This window comes from Coturnix japonica, chromosome 1 (genome assembly GCF_054131305.1).
Source record: "Coturnix japonica strain WE chromosome 1, WE-NBRP24, whole genome shotgun sequence".
Lineage (NCBI taxonomy): Eukaryota > Metazoa > Chordata > Aves > Galliformes > Phasianidae > Coturnix > Coturnix japonica.
In genome coordinates this window covers 127971731-127991434 of record NC_140663.1, presented here as the reverse complement: position 1 = coordinate 127991434, position 19704 = coordinate 127971731, and the positions used below count along the sequence as shown (strand labels likewise).

Here is a 19704-nt window from a genome sequence, read left to right as displayed (position 1 = left end):
CAGTGCCACCATGCCTTGTCTACTGTCCTATTGGTGAATGTCTGGAAAGGACTCTCACATGGGAGACAGGGAAGACTGGTAAACTGGACCTGGACTGGAAGTTAAACCCAAGCATGTTTGAGAGACAGTATGGAAGCTGAAAATCAGTCTGAGTCTGAGTCCTAACTACTCTGTGGCCTGGCAGCCATACAGTACAGGAGCCCTGATTTTGCATTTAGTGCATTCTGCAGAGCTTGGAAAGGGAAATACAGATTCATGTTCCTGCCCAGAATGAATTTTTTGTTCACACTCCTTGTCTGTTGAACAAAACATGTATCAACCTTGCATTCACCTAATACAGATCAGGATAAAATGTGACTAGCACTGAGTGTTTGGAAACACTGGAAACACAGCCAACTGTGGGCAAGGTGTATAGCTGGTACATGGCATTTGCTATGTTGATTATTATTTAAATCAGTGCTATAAAGACTTAAATTGAATCAATAACACTACTGTTTTCTTCCTTTCTGCAATTATCATTCCATGTGGAATCCAAAACATCTTATTACTGAATTTCCTTATTTCTACATCATCTTCATGAACTCTTGGCACTTGTAATTTTGCACTATAAAGTAGATTTTAAAAGGCTGGAGTCTGTGTTACTTTTTGTCACTATAGGAAGTTGCAGAACATTCTTTTGGCTTCAAAAAAAGAGCACTTCTTTTACAACAGCTTATTGCTTGAAGATGGAAAATGAGATAAGTGAAGATGGATCTGGAGTAAGGTGATTGTCCTGCCATGACTGTAGCCAAGGTCATAAATATATAAAGAATAATTAATTCAAGGTACCTGGAGGGCCTGGGAATCCTTCCCGACCTGGATCACCTCGTGTACCATTTAGACCTGGGAATCCCACTGGGCCTGGATCACCTGGGAATCCTCTTGCACCTTTAGTACCTAAATTATGTAAAAGAAATTGAGAAAGTGTGATCTAAACAATGAAAACAGAAATTTGCATATAATGTAGCAAAGGTAGTGGCGAATACTTTAATATCTGTTTCCAGTTACAGAGATGGACTTTATGGGGTGACACTGTACTCAAGATCCCAAGAATGGCCCCAGACTCTAGGCTAAGTGCTTTTACAAACATGGATTGAAGACTGCTCCTGATTTTAAGATTAACAATATGTAAATGGTGAGGGTGAAAATCACCTGTCCGATAGACTTCTGGAGAGTTTTTTTGAAGAATATTTTGAAATTAAGCTTTTTAGAATCACAGAATCGTTTGAATTGGAAGGGACTTTTAAAGGTCATCTACTCCCTTGCAATGAAAGAGACATCTGCAGTGAGATCAGGGTGCTCGGAGCCCTGTTCAGCCTGACTTTGAATGTCTCCAGGGACAGGGCATCCATCATCTCCCTGAACAACCTGTTCCAATTCCCACTGGGTCTTGGTCTTCCTGATCCCATACCTACACAGCCTAGCAGCATCCCTATACTCCCTGCTTCCACTGCCTGTGTGTTTTCTTCTTGCTCTTCAGTTTGACCAGCAGGTCCCAGTTCAGCCTTGCTGGTCTCCTGCCTTCCTACACCTTGGCATGGACAATTTTTGTGTATTAAGGAAAGCTTCTCTAAATATCTTTCAGCTCTGCTCTGCTTCCTTGTCCTGGAGGACAGTTTCCCAAGGGGGTTTTGTTGACTAACTCCTTGGACAGCTGGAATTTGCCTTAAGGTCAAAAGGCAGAGTCAAAGGAAATGTGCTCAGTAGTTATGGGCACAAATGAGATACTGTAGGAGAAACAAATCTTCCCTGATAAACTGATCACAGGACAAGAGCTGACTGGTTTGGATAACCAAAAAAAGAAACACAAGGTTAAAGGTTAGACCTAATCATTCAGGAAACTGAATATAAATTAAATAGCCTACATACTATTTTTGTAATAGCGGAGTTTTATAGCTTAGGTAGTAAAATAAGGGTTGTGCCTTAAAAATGTGTTCCTCTGGCACTGAGCTCATATAACTGTTTCTCAGCATCCCCAAAATTGCAAGCATCTTTCAGGATTCTTTCCTTTTATGTTTATAAAACTGTATTATTTACATATATTTTCATGCAATACCTTTATTACACGAGTCTCATCAATTCATTGCATTCCAAGATCCAGATTTTTGGTTGAAGTTCCTTTAAAACAACCCTCACACAATGCTTTGTATTTCTCTACTCCCCAGCTCCCTGCACTCTTTCAGTTCCCAACTCAGTCCTGAAGGTCAGCAACATGCTTTAAAATTTCAAGTGCTGTTGCTTAGCATCATCGTGAATTACAATTCAATTTATTAGACTGAAAGTAAGTTTCTCACCACTTCTAATTATAACAAAAAAGAAAATATCACTTGAATTTTGACACTTTAGTTTTCAGAATTTCTATTGTTTAGCCATCAATTTTTGCCATTGTAGCTGCTGGACATTTTGTTTGTTTGTTTTTTGGTACAGAAATCTTTCAAAGGCCAGAATTAAAAAGCACATAAAAAGCCTGCACAGCATGAGAAGCATTTTCTGAGTGCAGTACAGGACTATTGTTCTCTCCCTTATATGAACAATGACTTCTCAGAAAGCAATTAAAAGGAAAAATCCTAGGTTTTTAAGACTCAACAACAAATTCTAACACTACTCTTACCTAAATGGCACCTTTGTTTTGTTTCCCACCTGTAATAACTGACTTTCATTCATTCTGCTCATTCTCTTTCTAATTAAAAAGCCATGTTAGAGAAAGAACGGAGCAGATGGAGAATGTAGCCAGTGCTTACTACATATTTCAGTAACTCATTACATGATGCTAGTTGGCGTTAACACACTGTGCCAAACAGTAGTAAGAAAAAGGTTTTATTTTATATTAGTGTTAGTTTTGCAAGCATTTTATTTGTATGTTTTCTACAGAAAACAAGCATCTTATTCAACAGGAGCTATACAGGTCCTGCAGAGTTCAGAAAGCATTTGGACAATGCTCAGACACAGCATTTGATTTTTGGATATGGAGCCGCGAGTTAAACTTGATGATGTTTGTAGGTCCCTTCCAACTCAGGATATTCTGATTCTTTGATTCAGAAGCAGTGCAGCCACCAAGGCTGCATGCTGCTTAGAACTCTGCATGTTTCAAGTCAACTCTCCACTGTCTTCCTACAACACACAGTCTACTAAGTTGCAACTATATTAGAATTGGCAAGATCTCTCAAAACATAGCGTATGTGTGAAAAAAAAGGTGAAAGCAAAACATTACCTGTGGCTCCTGGCAGCCCTGGCTTGCCTTGAGATCCCTTTGGTGGCCTCACGCAGCCTCCACCTGCCAAGAAAGATGTTTAGTCACAACGTATGTGCTTACGTGCTGCCATTCATCAGCTCTGTGCCTGCAGCTAAGATAACACTGTCAAAGCAGGTGAATGGAATCAACAGGAGAAATCCCAATTTTACAAGTTTTATTCTTCATTGAAAGAACCAACAACAAGGAAACACTGATTATGGGTGGCATTCTCCATGCACCACTCATGTAGAGCTCTACCCCAATTAATTAATCAAGAGCCATTCCTCTGCCTATTTTACATAGTGGTGGTTTCTTTAGCTAGGCTGGTGTGGGAAGGCTATTTCAAAATCACGGTCAGCTGTATTATCAGAATTAGAGAGATACTCTGTTTTCCCACAGGCAATTTACACCACCAAATAAATCAAATCAAAATAAAGTCAAATTTTGGTACAATTGAAGGTCCTTATTTTTTACGTGTCAGATTGCATTGAAACTCTTCACTCAGAGTTCTTCCAAAAGTTTCTTACATTCTCTTTGGAACTTCATTTCTGGCTCTGTTGCTATTGTTTGCATGGTAATAATTCTTTTATCACAATAAACACTCAGGAGTGATTAAACAAAGAATTTCTGGATTGCAGAGGTAAAACTCAAAGAATTTTAGAAAACATTCAGTTCAATTGAATCACTTCAGAGCTATGTAATGTATATGCATGGTTATTTGGGACCTGAAGTTTAAATAGTTTACAATTAACAGCATTCAAAACAGTCATCAGAAAGAGATGAAGTGCGAAGTCATAACAGCCATGTAAGACTTAATGTTAAAATACGTTCAAGCCATTTGTATGTTCAGTACCTGACCATATTGGATCAGTTGCATCTCCCCTAGGAAAATCTTCAATCACCTGCCCACAGTCTGTGAGCAAAGAACAGGAAAAGGTAGTTATCATTTAAGAGAAAAATCTAAAAAGCTTTCATTTCTCAACAAAACATCTATGACACTATCAGATATATGTTATCTTATGCATTATGCATTGGAGAAACTATATACATCAAAAACACTTGAAACCTATCCATATATTAATTACAGCCTGCAGTGTAATTATGTCTGCACTAGGAGCCTATGTGTCATATGTACTGCGTGGGTTTGACAGGTGCCTGTTTTGGCTTATGTATTCTGCTAGGCATCCTGAATGCAAGCAAAATCCTCTGAGTGAGTTTTTGTGAGCACAGTCCTGGCGATCTTATGCAAGAAGGGGCTCAGCTGCAAAGATACCACGAGGAACTCTAAAGGGCAGATAAAGGATTTTCGCTGCTCAACAAAAAGAAGTTGGATGGAGAAGAACAGAGAAAACCACCTGTAAGTAATCTAAAGGCAGAACATTGCTCCATTCCTTGCAGCTGCTTGAAATACAAAAGATTTTAACTGCTGACACCAAGACATTCCCTGATGCTATTTCAATACCTTAAATGAAAATACTTTTTAAAAAAGATTTCTGGACATTTAGTGAAGAGAATCCCTTTTACTCATATAATCCTCCACCAAATGCTACCTTTTCAACACTGCTTCTGAACAGATGCTGTATGCACAGTTCAGTAATGATCTCCCAGAGATTTGATGTAAGACAGAGAAATTGTTCTTACCTAGTTGGCCAGGCTCTCCTGGTGGACCAGGCAGACCTGGAGACCCAGGGATTCCATCTGTTCCATGGTCACCTGGAGGACCCCGGTATCCTTTTGGGCCAGGAAATCCTCCACCTGGCAGGCCTATTTCTCCTGGAAAGCCCTTTGGGCCCAATTCTCCTGGATAACCAGGATCCCCAGGGAGACCTCTGATACCATCACCCTGTGGGAATTGGGAAATGAATATACTTCTGCCTTTGCTGTGAAAGAAACAAAACTCAAAGGGTTCAACTACTTTCATGAGTAACATCTTATAGGCAGCTATTCCTCATGTAATGCATCCCAACTTTTTAAGGCAAAATTGCAAATATGATATATTTGGAATAATCAGACATTAACTTAGACCCCCACAGCAGAAAAGTCATGAGAGAAATGCTCGTAGAGGGAGCATTCCCCTAAAAAGGCTGGCCAATGAAGAGCATATGGGAAATATGAATCACTGCTGTAGCACTGCCTTCCTACCCTTTCTGAAATGCTGTGAGTGGATATGGGGGAAAGAATACACATCACTAGAGGTGTGTGAAAGTTAGTTCTGGTGTGGCATTTAGTCCTTAGATCTTGACAGAAGCTGACATAAAATGGTGTCCAAGTGGGCAGATTTTTCTTGGTCTCTTACTCTGGTGATGTTACTGCAATATTAAATCAACATCTTTCGAACATCTCCAGAAAACGTTCCCATCCTCAGATTTAATAAGAAGTACCATTTTTACTGGTAGTAAAACCCCTTGTGGTCCACACTTCATGACAAAGCTCTTGTCCATCCTCATATATGATGCAAGAGCAACCCAGTGGTGCAAAACAGCATTTATGATGAGTGATGAGATATTATCAAGCACATAAATAATGATGTGACCCACATTTTGGGGGTGGAAACTGTTAACTCCCCTATACACAAGGGAGGATAATACACAAGGGGGTCTTACACAAGGCTAGATAATAAACCACTAATTATCACAACTAATCCACTTATATAAAATTGGCTTAAATGGGTTATACACTACTACTGATTCATTTAAAGAAAACTGAAATAAAAGTGTAAGGTGGTTCTAAAAAATCTGAGGGTAAGATTGATATTTGATATATCAATAATTAGCAAGGCCAGTTTAGTTGTGCATCACCATCTGTGTGTGAAGGACAGCCTGATGATCATTAATCCTCAGAATTAAATACATTAGTAACTGAGTGTGGTGGAAATTATTTAGCTGTATTTCCAACTTGGACAGAAGGATGTTGGATGTTGTAGGGGTCTGTGTCAAAGGCCTTACAGATGTCCAGTTGTGATGCCAATGGCTCTTCCCTTGTGCACTGATGGAGTCATGCCATCATACAAGGCCGCTAGGCTGTTCAGACAGGACCTGCCCTCGGTGAAGCCATGCTTGTTGTCTTGTATCACCTGCTTGTATTCCATGTGCCTTAGAAAAGCTTCCAGGAGGATCTGTTCCATGATCTTCCCCGGCACAGAAGTAGGGCTGACTGGTTGGTAGTTCCCTGGGTCGTCCTTTCATCCCTTCTTAAGATGTGCTACTTACCGGAAGGCCGGGCAGTCCTGGTAAACCATCTAATCCATCTCTGCCTGGGAAACCATCTTCCCCTCTGATACCAGGAAGTCCGGGATCTCCTCGGATTCCTTTGGTGCCTAAAGTAGACCTTTCATTGGGAAACTACTCTCTCACAAACGGTATAAATAATAGCAAAATACACATGACATGAATTTTTACTCTACCTTTAGTAGTTATGTATATAGAATCTCCCTTTTCTCCTTTTGGTCCAGGAAATCCTTCTTGGCCCGATTGTCCCTGGCATTATACAAATCAGAAAAAACAAACAAACAAACAAAACGCAGAACCAAAAACAAGAACACAAAATAAAAACAGTTAAATAATTATCCATTAATTATCAATTAATAAAAATATTAAATAATTATTATTTGTGTCCTTATTAACTTGCTCTAACTAGGACAGTGCCCATATGGCGTGGTAGGGGTGCTTCTAGACAAGGACAGCATTGGGAGATGCAGGACTTATCATAAGATCAAGTCTTGTAGATGACTACTCCTGGAGAACTGCATCAGTGAAGATGTAGTAAATTGCTTACTATTTGCCAGTAAGTAAATTGTCGTAAGCAACACTTTGGCACCATGGTAACAAAACTCTGGGTTATGTTTACCTGCATTTTCTCCTTCCCAGTCTAAAAGAGATGACAGCTGCATGGCTGGCAATGGATTGTGATTTACAGCACCATTGTAAGATTGAAAAGCAGCATTTTCTTCATTTATGAGAGGAAGGGACTTAGGCTCAGAGTGATTAAGTGAACTACCACAGTGAACTACCCAAACCACAGTCCCATAGGAGAGGTTTTGGCTGAAAGGGACAGCTGGAGGTCTCCACTCCAACCTGCTGCTCAGAGCTACAGCAGGTTGCTCAGGGCCTTGTCTGGTGAAGATTTAAAGTCTCCAAGGAGGAAGATTTCCTCTCTTGCTGAGGTAAGTTGTGATGAAGCTAAGGATAAGACTTTGGCATTCCTTGGTATAGTGCACAGTTCTCCTCAACAGCCCAGCTGAAAATGGAACTACTAGCTTCCACAAGAGCTATGAGTCACCGGACTGAATGCAAGGGAGATGCTAAGGGCTCGACATTAAAGATTCATCTCAAAACTACGGAAGTGGCACAGAAGAAAATAAACTGTACTGTACTTTTCATTATTTTTTTTTCTCATGGAGAATAGCTGGTTTTTATTTGTAGTAGATGTACAAAACCATGCATTAAAGAAGTAAGTATCTTACTTTTGCTCCAGCGTAGCCAGGAATACCATGTGGACCTTGATCACCAGGTTCTCCTTTTCTCCCTGGCTGGCCAGGGGTTCCTGGAAAACCAGGAGGACCACGGGGGCCGGTAGAGCCCCTTCTGAGTTCATCACTCAGCAGGCATTTACTGCAGTCACCTTCTTCGCCTAAGGAAGTGGATAGAAAACTGTTACAACAAACACTTCCAAATGTACCCTTTATACACACATATATACCTCAAGTATTTGACAGAATCACTTTTTGTCCTTTTAAGAAACTAAATTGGTGTTTACTTGTTGTGTTAGCCTCAGATCAAATTCACTGGTCCCTCAGTATATCATAATTAGACTTCAATAAAACTTAAAACAGTGGAAGTTTTACACAATGCGTAACAGCAGATCATCTTTTGAGTTATTTATTATAACCTACCTTTAGGTCCTCTTTGTCCTCTTGGCCCAGGAAAACCTTGTGCACCAGGTCTACCTGGTGTCCCTTCCTGTCCTTTTAGTCCAAAGAGAGAACCTAGAAATGTAATAGAGTAAGAAGATAAATTAATGTGCTGTAGATTGTCTTCTTCTCTTTCTACCCTATTCAATTTGGACTATATCTGCCCTTTTCTGTTTCTCCTAAAGTCACCCGCTGTCTAACTCAGCTGTTATTAAATCATCTTTTCTTGTTGCTTCCCTTCCTCACAGCTTCCAAACCCATTCTCAGTAATTCCCATTTGTGTGTTAACAGTCCCTCTACTATCTTAGTTACCTATACTTCATCTTCCTCTCTCTTTTTACTGGTACAGCCACCTATTCCAGAAGGTCCATTTGTTTGTCTCTGCATTCCCAAGCCTTACTTGCTTTTGTCTGCTAGCGAAGAATTTATCTTTTCTATTTCTCAGCATTGAAGGTCCCCCCAGACCAGCTTGCCTGGATTGTTGCTTCCTCTGGCCATGACTGCAGAACTCCAGTGACCAGCGACTGGCTGGAGCATGTGGATTTACTTGTCTGGAAACCAGCATGAGGGAATGTCTCATGTCTTATTTTGGTATGGTTACAGGACATGGCCTTGACACACATACAACCCCAGAACCTAAGTCTGCTACCAAGGACATGACCTTTGAAACTCCTGGTTACAGCCTCCCCCTCATTCCTTCTCTTCCTGCTGTGGTAGATGATTCTATCCATTCTTTGGTCTCTTTCACCCTGAATTCCTTTGTTTTTAACTCTCAGCACAACACAATTTGCAATACTACAGACCACCTGCTCTGGATTACTTCCTGTAGTCCTTTTCTCCACTCCTGCTTTTGCCATGTTGTGTGGTGCATTTCAGAGATAAAGCACGGTCTTAGAAGTGGCCTCTGGAAAGCACCTAGTCTGATGTTCTTCTCCAAACAGGGTTAACCTCAAAATTACACCAGGCGCGGAGGGCCTTGTTCAGCTGAGTACTGAGTATCCCCACAGATGAAAAGTTCACAATCAGTCTGAGCAAACTGGCCCAGCATCTCACCACCTTCAGAGTGAAAAGGCTTTTCCTATCATCTGAGCAGAATTTCTCTTGTTGCAACTTATGAACATTCCTTCTTCCCCTGCCACTTGTACTCCTAAGCCAGTGTGTCTGGTTTTGTTTCAGGACTTCCTGAGCGAGAGGTACATGAAGATAGAGAGCAATAAGATTCCTCTTAGCCTTTTTCTTCTTCAGGCTAAAGAAGAAACCCAGCTCTCACAACCACCCATTCTATCTATGACTTGTGCTTCAGTTCCCTAACCATCTGGATGACCCTTGGTAAGACTTCTTTTAGAATGCTAGTGTTTTTGAACTGGGGAGACAGAAAAATAAATTTTTCCACAACTTACCATTTAATTTCTGTTTTTTACATTCAACATATACAGTCAGCATCCTTCATGCCAGACCCTTCTCAGTCTAGCACACTTACCAGGACACTCTTCCCATAGTACATATAATTCATTTGAAACTCAAGCAGTGAGAATTATTTTTACCAGAGCAGAATGCAGGTATAAGAACAGAATGAGAATGCCCATATCTCTCCACCAACCCAAAACAGACTTCTTTTTCAGATTTTGCCAGCAATGTCTGAAAGTCATGCAAGCGCTTCTTTCACTCATGAGTATCCATTACTTCTATCCAACGTGCCTTTCCACCATCCACTCTGTTTCATTACATCAGTCTACTTTTTCACTTTGTCTTGCCAACTGTTAGTTTAAAATAAGCAACAATGTTCTTGAGTTCTCACCATCTCTTCTTGCACTTACCTGGAGCTCCAGGGGGACCAGGTGGACCACGGAGTCCTGGTTCGCCATGTTTTCCTGGAAACCCAGGAGGACCTGCTTGATAAGCAGGAGATCCTTCTTCACCTTTTTCACCTTTTGGTCCTATTTCTCCAGGTAAGCCTGGCTTATCTGCATCACCTGAAACAGAACCAGAGAAGAAACTCAGAACAATTTCTTATCAGTACTGCACAAAGAGCTGTAAGGTAACAGAAGGGCCTGTTCCTATAATTGCATGTCGCAAGCAGGGAAGAATGGAGACATTTTAGTGTATAACAAAAAGTGTAACTGCACTTTTCACTTGAGCAAATCAACAGTTGGTCCTGAAGGAAGGATCTGCTGTCATCTCCACCTTAGTTGTTTTGCAAAGACTCACAGGGGCCAAAGCAGGCAGATAAAATGCACCTTTCAGTTTTTGCTACAGCAGTTAGTTATTTACTACAGTGCACTGCATATTTCACCAACTGCATTTTCTCCATCTCCATCTCATATCAGTTAAAACTTGTTAAACTGCTGGAATGAGTGTTACTGGAATATTACCATCAGAGAATCCTGGAATACCAGGTGGCCCACGATCACCCTGCTCTCCTGGTTCTCCCCGTGGTCCAGAAGCACCTGGAAAGCCTGGGTCACCTCTGAGACCTGAAAGACAACCCCAATACCACAAAACATGTTGGTATGATACTGTTTGTGACCCATAAGTGATGACCTGTGGTATTCTGCAGATTGCATAACTCCTAAAATGCTTAAATTAGGAACTTCCCCTGCTTTGGAATATTACAATTCACCATTATTTCTTAAAGGCACTTTTAGAAATACAGAAATGTGGTACTTCATGCTGTCTTTAGTGTGAATAAACAAGTGTATCAGAGAGATTTCTGTAAAGTCCTAATATCTGGAAGCTGAACATACCCTGGAACAGGAATGGTGTAGAGCCACTGAGCCTAGGAAGATCTCTCACCTCTTTCCAGTATGCTCCTTGAACTACACTTCTGATGAGCTTTCTGAAGAGAACCCCTTCTTTTCCCCTAGCAGAATTTGGCATTATAACAATGTGTGACATAAGAGCTTTGCTCTGCTTTACAGTACCAGAAGCATCTACCTTGGCCCAACTATTGCATTAAGGACCGTACTGTCCTTTTGTCAAATGCACAGGACATTCCATCAGCCTGTCTGCTTCCTCTTCTCTCCACAGAGCCTCTCCTGCTCCTAAAGGCTTGGCAGGTATTCTCAGTGACTTAAACAATCTTTACATGTTTATCCATTTTCTCCAGGAGGAAGAGAACTATTCACTATTGCCAGATGCTCTTGTATTCAATAAGACTAGAAAACTCAAAGGTGTAAGGATACAGCATGGAGCAACAGCAAGTGATCATCCTTCCCACTAGTGCTTTCCTTGGAAATTTTGGCCTTTGCAAACTTTTATCACTTTTTGTGTGTTTTTGTGTGGTGTGATCCACCACAGCCATGCAGGGCAACTACAAATGGTCTCTGCATTTTATCCAGAGACTATGAAATAAGGCCCAGGACACACAGACTCTCCCTTTCTTCTTTTCACTGGACACTTTTCTTTTTTTATTTTTATTTTTATTTTTTTATTTTTTATTTTTTCCATCTTATTCTTTTCTTTACTTTTTATCATCCGTAGCAGGTGATAAAAAACCTGGCTAAGATATGCAATCTAAGCAAAGGAGACATACCTTTTCTTGGAATTCGGTAAGGAACGTAGGCAGGTGGTCCTGGAGGACCCATCTCACCCTGCTCCCCCTGTTAACAGAAGTTGAAGCATCATATCTAGGCATATTATTCTGCAGAATTTCTTTTAGAATGGAAGCAAAAGCTCATGAAACACGAAGAAACAAAATTCCAAAAGCACTGAAACTAATTTCAAGAAACGTGAACAATTTCAGTTAATAAACAACATATCTAGTTCTACAGTAACAAGAAACACTTTGCGACTACATCATGGAGAAGAAAAAGAAAAATTACACCTGGATTATCACTTCTAGCAAATGGAAGTAAAGCAATACCTTGCCTCCTCTAGGACCATATTGACCTGGTTGACCATCAAATCCTGGAAAACCCTGTAATACACATAAAAATGGTTGATGTTTCCTTTAGTAGAGAGACAATAAAATTCATTGTCTGCAGCAGCCAGCTTCCTCTGGTATAACAGTGAGAAGTGTGTAATAGCGATGAGCAGTTTGTTTCCCTGGTGTGTAGCAATTCAGGCAATACCAGAAGATTTGTAGAATTCACACTAGTTGGATTTAAAACAGCACCTCCTGAATTTCACAGTAAGAGCAACTCCTACACGGAGTGTGTATTTTCACAGTGGGCTCTAGAAGACATTTACACAGTTCTAAAGCCCTCGAAATTCCACAGCTCTCAGCAAGATACCACAGTCTGAACTGCGTGCATCAGTGGCACCTACATGACAAAGCCTGAGAAAAAGTGTTAAGTACCAAGTGTGAAACCTCTTTACACTAGGTGGAGCTGGTGGTCTAGAAGTGAAGCCAGCATCTTTCTGATTAAGAACTACTTATCCAACGCAGGCAGACAGGGCAACTATCCACTCCTTCTTAAGAATCAAATAGTTGAAAAAACTATAGAAATGATTAAATTGTGAATAGCAGCAAATCGAGCAGCTTATTCCCCTTCATACTTGTCCAATTCAATACCCATTTCACTAAAGCTGTTGCCAAAACTTGCTTTCAATAAATGGAAGCCATTGAACATTTCTCACCAGAGCATGAACCTAAGTTGAGGTCAATTGTCTGGCTTTAATGGACTTTGCATCACTCTCTCCATGTATGTATTTTGGATAGCGGATTCCCTTCCACACCACCAGGTTTTGTCATCAATTCAAGAGCTGCACAAGTGTGTACTTTTCATGCCTCTTGTGCTTTAAATCCCCTGTGTTTCATGTCATTACTGCCGTGCCTTGGTGGAAAGTCAAATCTGTAAACCAGTTAAAGATGGTGGAGCATGGAAAAGTCATACATCCCACATTTATCTCAATATCTCATGGAACTAATTTCTAATGCTAATTGAAAAGGCCCTTTTCTGAGCATAAAGTACAAGCTCTTCCTGGTCTGACAAAATGCAATTTTAAATATTTGGGTGTGTTTCCATGGGGACAGAGATTTAACTGGTGTATTTACCACTTTCCTTCTTATTTTTCTTTTTCTTTCTTTTTTTTTTTTTCTTACTTGATATCCAAAATGCAGCACAGACACTTAACCAGATCTTAACCATGTTTGCAGAAAGCTTTTCAACATAAGAACTTTCTGCACATAGGAAGAAAATTACAGAAATCATGGCAGTAATAATGGGAACAATGAAAATGACAGCTCATGATGTTTTTAAAACATGGTCATGTTGAAATGGTAAACCAGACTTTAATTGGAGAACTGTTTTTTTTCACACTCATGAGGAAATGAACTGACCCAAAATTACAATGATATTTCAATCCAGATGATGCTTGCTACAGTTGGTGTAATTGCATGCAGAATTAGTCCTCTGCAGTCTTCTTTTCAGACAGATTGCCTACATGTGTGTTGGAAACAACAGTTGTATGAAATACTTACTCTTTCTCCACTGAGTCCTGGAAAACCATCATTACCAGGCAGTCCCTATGAAAGCACATTAAAGTTAGTAAAACAAGAAATGACATAATAACAAATTCTCAATTTCTTAGGTAAAATAAATGTGACAATTATTTTGACGCTGTAAAACTTACACTCAGAATTCAGGTGCTTTTTCGATATAGCTAATGTATGACACAAACAGAAAAGATCTGAAATCTAATCTGGTATTTAATTTTTATCTTCTTCTTAATCAATCGACTGTAAATAGACCATGAAGATGTTAAGCTTTTAAAAGTGCCTGATATGTTCAAAAAATGTTTAAGCATTTTAGAAACAATGCCCCCAGAAAGCATTCATACATATTACAGGTAACAGTGAAGTCATACTTGAGTTTGTTAACCACAGACTAAAGAGGGTTGAGGTGGAAACAGTGAAATGAAGTCCATGTTGCAGACCAGAGGAGGAGAAGTGGTAGATAAGCATAACTTTGGGTGAATGATGCGGGATGCTTCCCATTGAGGATGGAGGGTGACGAGTCACGTGGGGCCCATCTCCTGTTACCATTTGAAAATTTCATTTTTCCCTTCTCATATCAGGGAATTCAAAGATGGCCACGACTTGGAAGACATGGGCAGAACTGCTCTCATTTCTGTGGCTTATTTCTCTGTGTTTTGCACCAAAAGACAAAGTCTCAGCTTGGACTTGTATATTCAGCAGCATGAATTTTACCTTCAATGAGCAACTCACCCTTTGTCCTGGGAAGCCCATCACCCCTTCTTCACCTTTTTCAGGAGCAAAGAGAAGCACACCCTAGGAAATATTACAGTCAGTTCAATATATTTTTACATGATGTGCAAAAAAAAAACCCCAAAATAAAACAAAAAAACACTTCATGGAAGCTAAACAGAAGAAAGTAACATCTCAACACATGTATGATTTTATTATGTCTGCATGTAAGAGAACTAACATCCTTAGAGTAGACTAATGTGCTTTCTTCATTACAATAACATGACCAGGACATTAGGGAGTGGACAGGTTTTCCTTCTTATCATCTCCTTCTGTATTTCTTTTGCAGCTGTGACTTTAAACATAAGCCAATTCAATTGTTCAGCTATATGACCAAAAGTACGCAGTCCAGCTTATGCCCTAACTATAACTCGAGAGAGCTTTTTGGCAAACATAAACATGGTACTATCAGAAAAAAAGGGAGAAACAACCCACTCTGTTACATCATGACCGAAATCAGCAGTTTTCTTAATAGAGTCATGGCAAAATTCCAAGAGCAGAAGAACTGAATAGGAACTGCAGCAGGATTCAGGATTCAGACTGCAGCCTTCTCTCATAACCTCACTGGGAAGTTGACTAGACCATCTAAGAAAATAAAGGTCTGCAAAATGCCCACTGAGGCATCCCTAATTGGTGAAGGCTGTATTTTAAACCACTCTGGGAAGTCAAAAGGAACCGCTCAATAACAAAGCTATTTAGACAGAATAGAGATTGCGTGTGAATTAACTAAACCACATTCAGTCAAGCTTGGTTGACGGCTCTAAATGATACAGAAACACAAGGGATTACTTTCAGTCAGCAGACCTATGAGGCCAAAAGTCTGCATGTGTTGGAGAGGATTCTGACAAAATTTCCATACATTATTACTTACTGGAATTTAACAGTTTTTAAATGTAGAAGGCCAGCAGTAGTAGAGAGATGTATAGATAGTTAAAGCTAAAATCAAAAAATGGGTGAGGGAAAATCTTACTTTGGTTAACCAGTAAAAGAATGATGGATTGTGTTGTGGAATTCTTAGACATCATATTGTTTAGGTTTTCTGAAGCAGCAGAACTAGCGCTCCCAGTAATGTTGCTCCATGATTGTATTCCATTGTGTCAGTGAAGACTGCATTAATGTTACTTCTGATTTGTTTTTTGATTTTGGTGTTCTCCACTTTACTTACTGGAAATCCAGCTTCCCCTTTTTGCCCAGGCTCTCCTCTTTCACCCTGGAAATGAAGAAAAGTGTTCAGATATTTTAGGCATTCACATTTTAATAACTTCTAAAATAGCTTTTAATAACTTTTTTTTTTTTTTAAAATTTAAATACAAAGTGAAAAATGTTCATCAAGAGAAAAACCACCTCCCTTGTGCTCTCTATTGGTATATTTGTCATATGGAAGGTCTGTTTTATCTAAAATTTGATAATATTTCTGAAAATGTCTCTAGGAATTTGAACATACCTTTGGATATTTCCAGACCTGTTAGTAAGATGCTTGTGTGAGGCGTGCACCTTATCTCGGATTTACTTACCGCTTATCTGTGAATTATTTGATTAGATGTAGCAATTCCTCTAGGACAAGATAAATCACAACCTAAAATCAACTCACTGTATCTATCTCTCCATTGACTATAAAGGCCGTCCAGAGAAGTAGCTCATATGCAGACCTCTCCTCAGTCAAGGAAACTCCAGATTGGCATCAAAGACATTTTTAGATCTGTAAGTATCATACCAGTTTATTTATCTGTCTGCAGAAATACAATGAGCCATGTGAACTTTATAGCTTCAAATTCGGGACTAAGGACTACTTACTGGTCTAGACTGGTGTTCAACACAGAAAATGTTTATGTAGAGCATGAGAATTTCTGTTTCCAACAGAAATAACAGATGAAAATAAGCTGTATCTTTCCATAGAGGATTTCTTGTATGGACAAGCCTTAACTGTAGATATATGGGCATCTACATCTCAGGGACACCTTACATAAACATACACAACAGCTGAGGTTGCTTCCCTAAGGATATGTTTCTTACAGCATGATAATTTCATTCATCATTACAGAGAATTAGATACTAAACAATTTCTCAGCTGGTATTTCTGCTTGTAGAACCAGATGTCAGTGACTGCCAGCAGTTGCATACTAGGGTTTATTTAAATGGAAAGAACATGTTTGCTAAGGCATCTCTAGTCATTGTTTGTGAGAAGTGCTTTCTGAATAGCCACCATAGCTGCAATAAATACTTTAGGATTCAAGCTATAGGAAAGCAGCAATTTTGTCTTGAAGTACTAATCATGTCTTCTAAGCACTGTATGTAAAAGCACATTTCTATGATATTTTAGTTTTGATAGTGCTGGGCTCTCAATTCTTCTTGCATTTTGGCAAAGTATTCTGTACTTACTTTGTGTTTGTCAGTGGGGACACCAATCAGTTCTCTTGTGGGAAGACCAGGTGGACCTGGAGGACCTGGGGAGCCCTGCAGGAAAAACATAAAGGTACATCTACTAACAGTTACAATACTCTGTCAATTTGTTGATCTGCACAGGGTGATGAGTGGAATGGAAGATGAATGGAAAAAGAGTGATACAGATATTACTCTGTGTAAAGGACTGAACTGTTTTTCTTTTATTGTCTCAGAACTTGCTTCGTGAGGCCTTTCTGATGATAAGACTCTGACTGGCGACTGCTAACTATCTAGGAGGGTGAATGGTGGGTGTTGTTGTGCCACAGTAACTCTGCTTATGATTGCAAAGATAAGCAGAAGCAGGACAAGCAGTCTTCTTCAGGGGTGCTGCTCGAAGGAGCTGACCACTGCAGAAGGCGATAATGCTTGTGTCTGGCAACAGAGCCCCCCCCCTCTCCTTGCTGGCTTATCTGTGGGCCAGGAATGTCACAAAAGCTGGTTTAAAACCCTATTACAAAGTGTGTTTACCTGCTTGTTTGGAAGTTCAGTGTTTGCTCGAGATACGTTCCTGAAAATGCTGAGTCAAACTTCAAAGAAGAAGAACCCCCACCGAAATGGGGGATAAAAGGCCCTCGCTAAACTGGGGACTTTGGAGACAAACTCCCAGAGACACCTTTGACGGAGAATTCCCTGAGGGGAAAACCTCGTCGGAAGAAGCCCGGGACCGGCTTGCTGCGGAACTCCCTGGCTGTCTCCCATCCTCTGCGGTGATCAGACGAGTTCCTGAGATCAATGGACCTACTGTGTACCTCGCTGGACCCACGGTGGTGACTATCTCTTTTGCTCTCTGCAAAGACTCCTTGCTTATATTTCCTACTTTCCCTATCGCCTACCTTCCCTTCCCCATCTCCCTAAAAATGGCTAGGACTTTAATAATAAACTGGTTGGACCAACATTTGAACCGTTGCTTCTTAATCTCATGCCGGGTATACACATATCAAAGAACCTTGCCTCCCTCCTACAAATTGGAGTGAGACACTCTGATAGGAATAAAGTTCTAAATCTCTAAGTAAATTGATGGCAAGAAACAAATTTATTTGTGCTGGGATAAACAAACTTAAAGAGATATGTGCTCTTGCCATGTATGTTTCCAGAATAAGTGTTATTGTTTTATACAAGGTTATTGTTTTATACAAGGAAGTCTGGCTCCATACATTTCAGAAATGTTACCTCTGTCTTGTCTTGGTATAAATAGGGCACAGTTAGGCCAGGACATGCAGAAGGTAGTTTAGCTATGACATTTGTTATGCAGATTACTGTTAATTTCAAAGCTATACTTGTTTGCTTTTCTACTAAAGTTATGTAATAAAATCACAAATTAACAGAGTATTCAAAATAGATTCCTTAATAAATAGTAACCAATATCAACCAGTCCTTCTGTAGTGATACTAATTCATTAGTTTCCATTTACCTGTTCACCTTTTTCTCCATAGAAGCCAAGACCTCTGTTGCCCTGCAGAAACAATAGGTCAAGGGTTACAAAAAGTACAGCTCTGTTTTCTAATGTAAAGTTTAAATTTAAACATTCTGAAAGGGCTTTTCAGTGTCAGATGCCACCAAAGAAATGTAAGCAAGAAATAGTCAAGCTTTAACTTACAGGAATTCTAGAGAACTGAAAAGTATTTTCATAGACCTAAACATTTAGAAAGATGACTTTAATTGAAATCTCATGGTAGCAGTGTTAACAGACTTTGATTCATTCACTGAGTAAAGATCAAACACTTCTTTTGCAAGTTTTTTGGTAGATGTTAAATAAAAATATATAGGTGAGTCAGGAAAAAGTAACTCAAATGGTTTTTTTTTTTTTGGCTGAGATATAGTTGAATATTGTACAAATGGCCAGGTTTCTCTACTCGTGGGAAGCTACTGTGACTACAGTAGCAAATAAAATCTGGCTTCAGAACCGGTTTAATTGTTTCAGGGCAGCTGATCCAGCATAAGATTAACTTCTTGTGGTATTCCACCAACACAAAAAGTCTTGTGCTCCGCAGCCTTTGGAGTGGCCAGTAGTTCTTTATTTTACTGCCTTCAAGTGAGTCTTGGATAAACCTTAGTGACACAAAATCAACAGGAATGACTTAGAAACAAAGACTTACTTGTGGTCCTTGTGGTCCTGGGGGCCCTGGTGGTCCCTAGAGAAACACAACAGAGGGGACAAAGTTACTTGTTGCTTGGTAATCAATGCATACAGTAGCTCAGTTACTCTGTGCTGGAAATAAAAATCTGTGTTTGGAAGGCAGTGTATTCCTTAGCACTTAATGTACTAACATCACTACATGAACTGTATTACTGCTCTGAAAAATACCCTTCTAAGCCATACAATAATCTCTCCTAACAACATCTTCCAGTTAAGACATAATTAAATTCCATTTTTATTTCAAGCAATAAGAACGTATGCTTTTGGATCCTGATTTGTTAATGTTTTATGTTTGTACTTAAAATAGACACAACACACTAGACTGGTGTCTTGATACAGCATCGGTGAGCAAAGGCTGCTGAACTACCATTAGCATCTTAGATTACAAATTTAGTATTGTACACTTCTTTGTGCAATACTCATCATCGTAGAATCAGTGTCTCAGTGCTTTTTCCAAGGTTTTGTATCCAACTACACGTACATGCTATTTTTAAAACCCCCCCCTTTTTTTTTTTCACTTCATTTGCTACTTTACAATCTTGCTGACATGATTCTTCCATTAGGATAATTTCCTACAGAAAGTATTTTAAACATACTTACAGGTCTTCCTGGCAGTCCTCTTGGACCAATAGGTCCTTGAATACCCAGTGTACCCGGAGCTCCCTTTAAATAGAAAAACAAACACACAAATACCAATTAATGCTGTTCTGATGACAGCTACTACTGACAATTTATTG

General features: G+C 39.7%; 1 protein-coding gene across 3 annotated transcripts in view; it reads right to left on the bottom strand.

Moving 5' to 3' along the window:
* COL4A2 (collagen type IV alpha 2 chain) overlaps positions 1-19704 on the bottom strand; it is a 130194-nt gene that overhangs the window by 20365 nt on the left and 90125 nt on the right. For all 3 annotated transcript variants that reach the window (XM_015851419.2, XM_015851420.2, XM_015851421.2), the window contains exons 10-28: positions 19568-19630; positions 18927-18962; positions 18242-18283; positions 16768-16842; positions 15554-15598; positions 14350-14412; positions 13603-13647; positions 12043-12096; positions 11713-11779; positions 10553-10654; positions 9998-10153; positions 8163-8255; positions 7734-7900; positions 6675-6747; positions 6481-6587; positions 4913-5114; positions 4125-4184; positions 3251-3313; positions 829-936 (exon numbers count right to left, since the gene is read on the bottom strand). In XM_015851419.2, the coding sequence (XP_015706905.2) occupies positions 829-936; positions 3251-3313; positions 4125-4184; positions 4913-5114; positions 6481-6587; positions 6675-6747; positions 7734-7900; positions 8163-8255; positions 9998-10153; positions 10553-10654; positions 11713-11779; positions 12043-12096; positions 13603-13647; positions 14350-14412; positions 15554-15598; positions 16768-16842; positions 18242-18283; positions 18927-18962; positions 19568-19630 (1621 nt within the window). The remainder of the gene's footprint in view (positions 1-828; positions 937-3250; positions 3314-4124; positions 4185-4912; positions 5115-6480; positions 6588-6674; positions 6748-7733; positions 7901-8162; positions 8256-9997; positions 10154-10552; positions 10655-11712; positions 11780-12042; positions 12097-13602; positions 13648-14349; positions 14413-15553; positions 15599-16767; positions 16843-18241; positions 18284-18926; positions 18963-19567; positions 19631-19704) is intronic.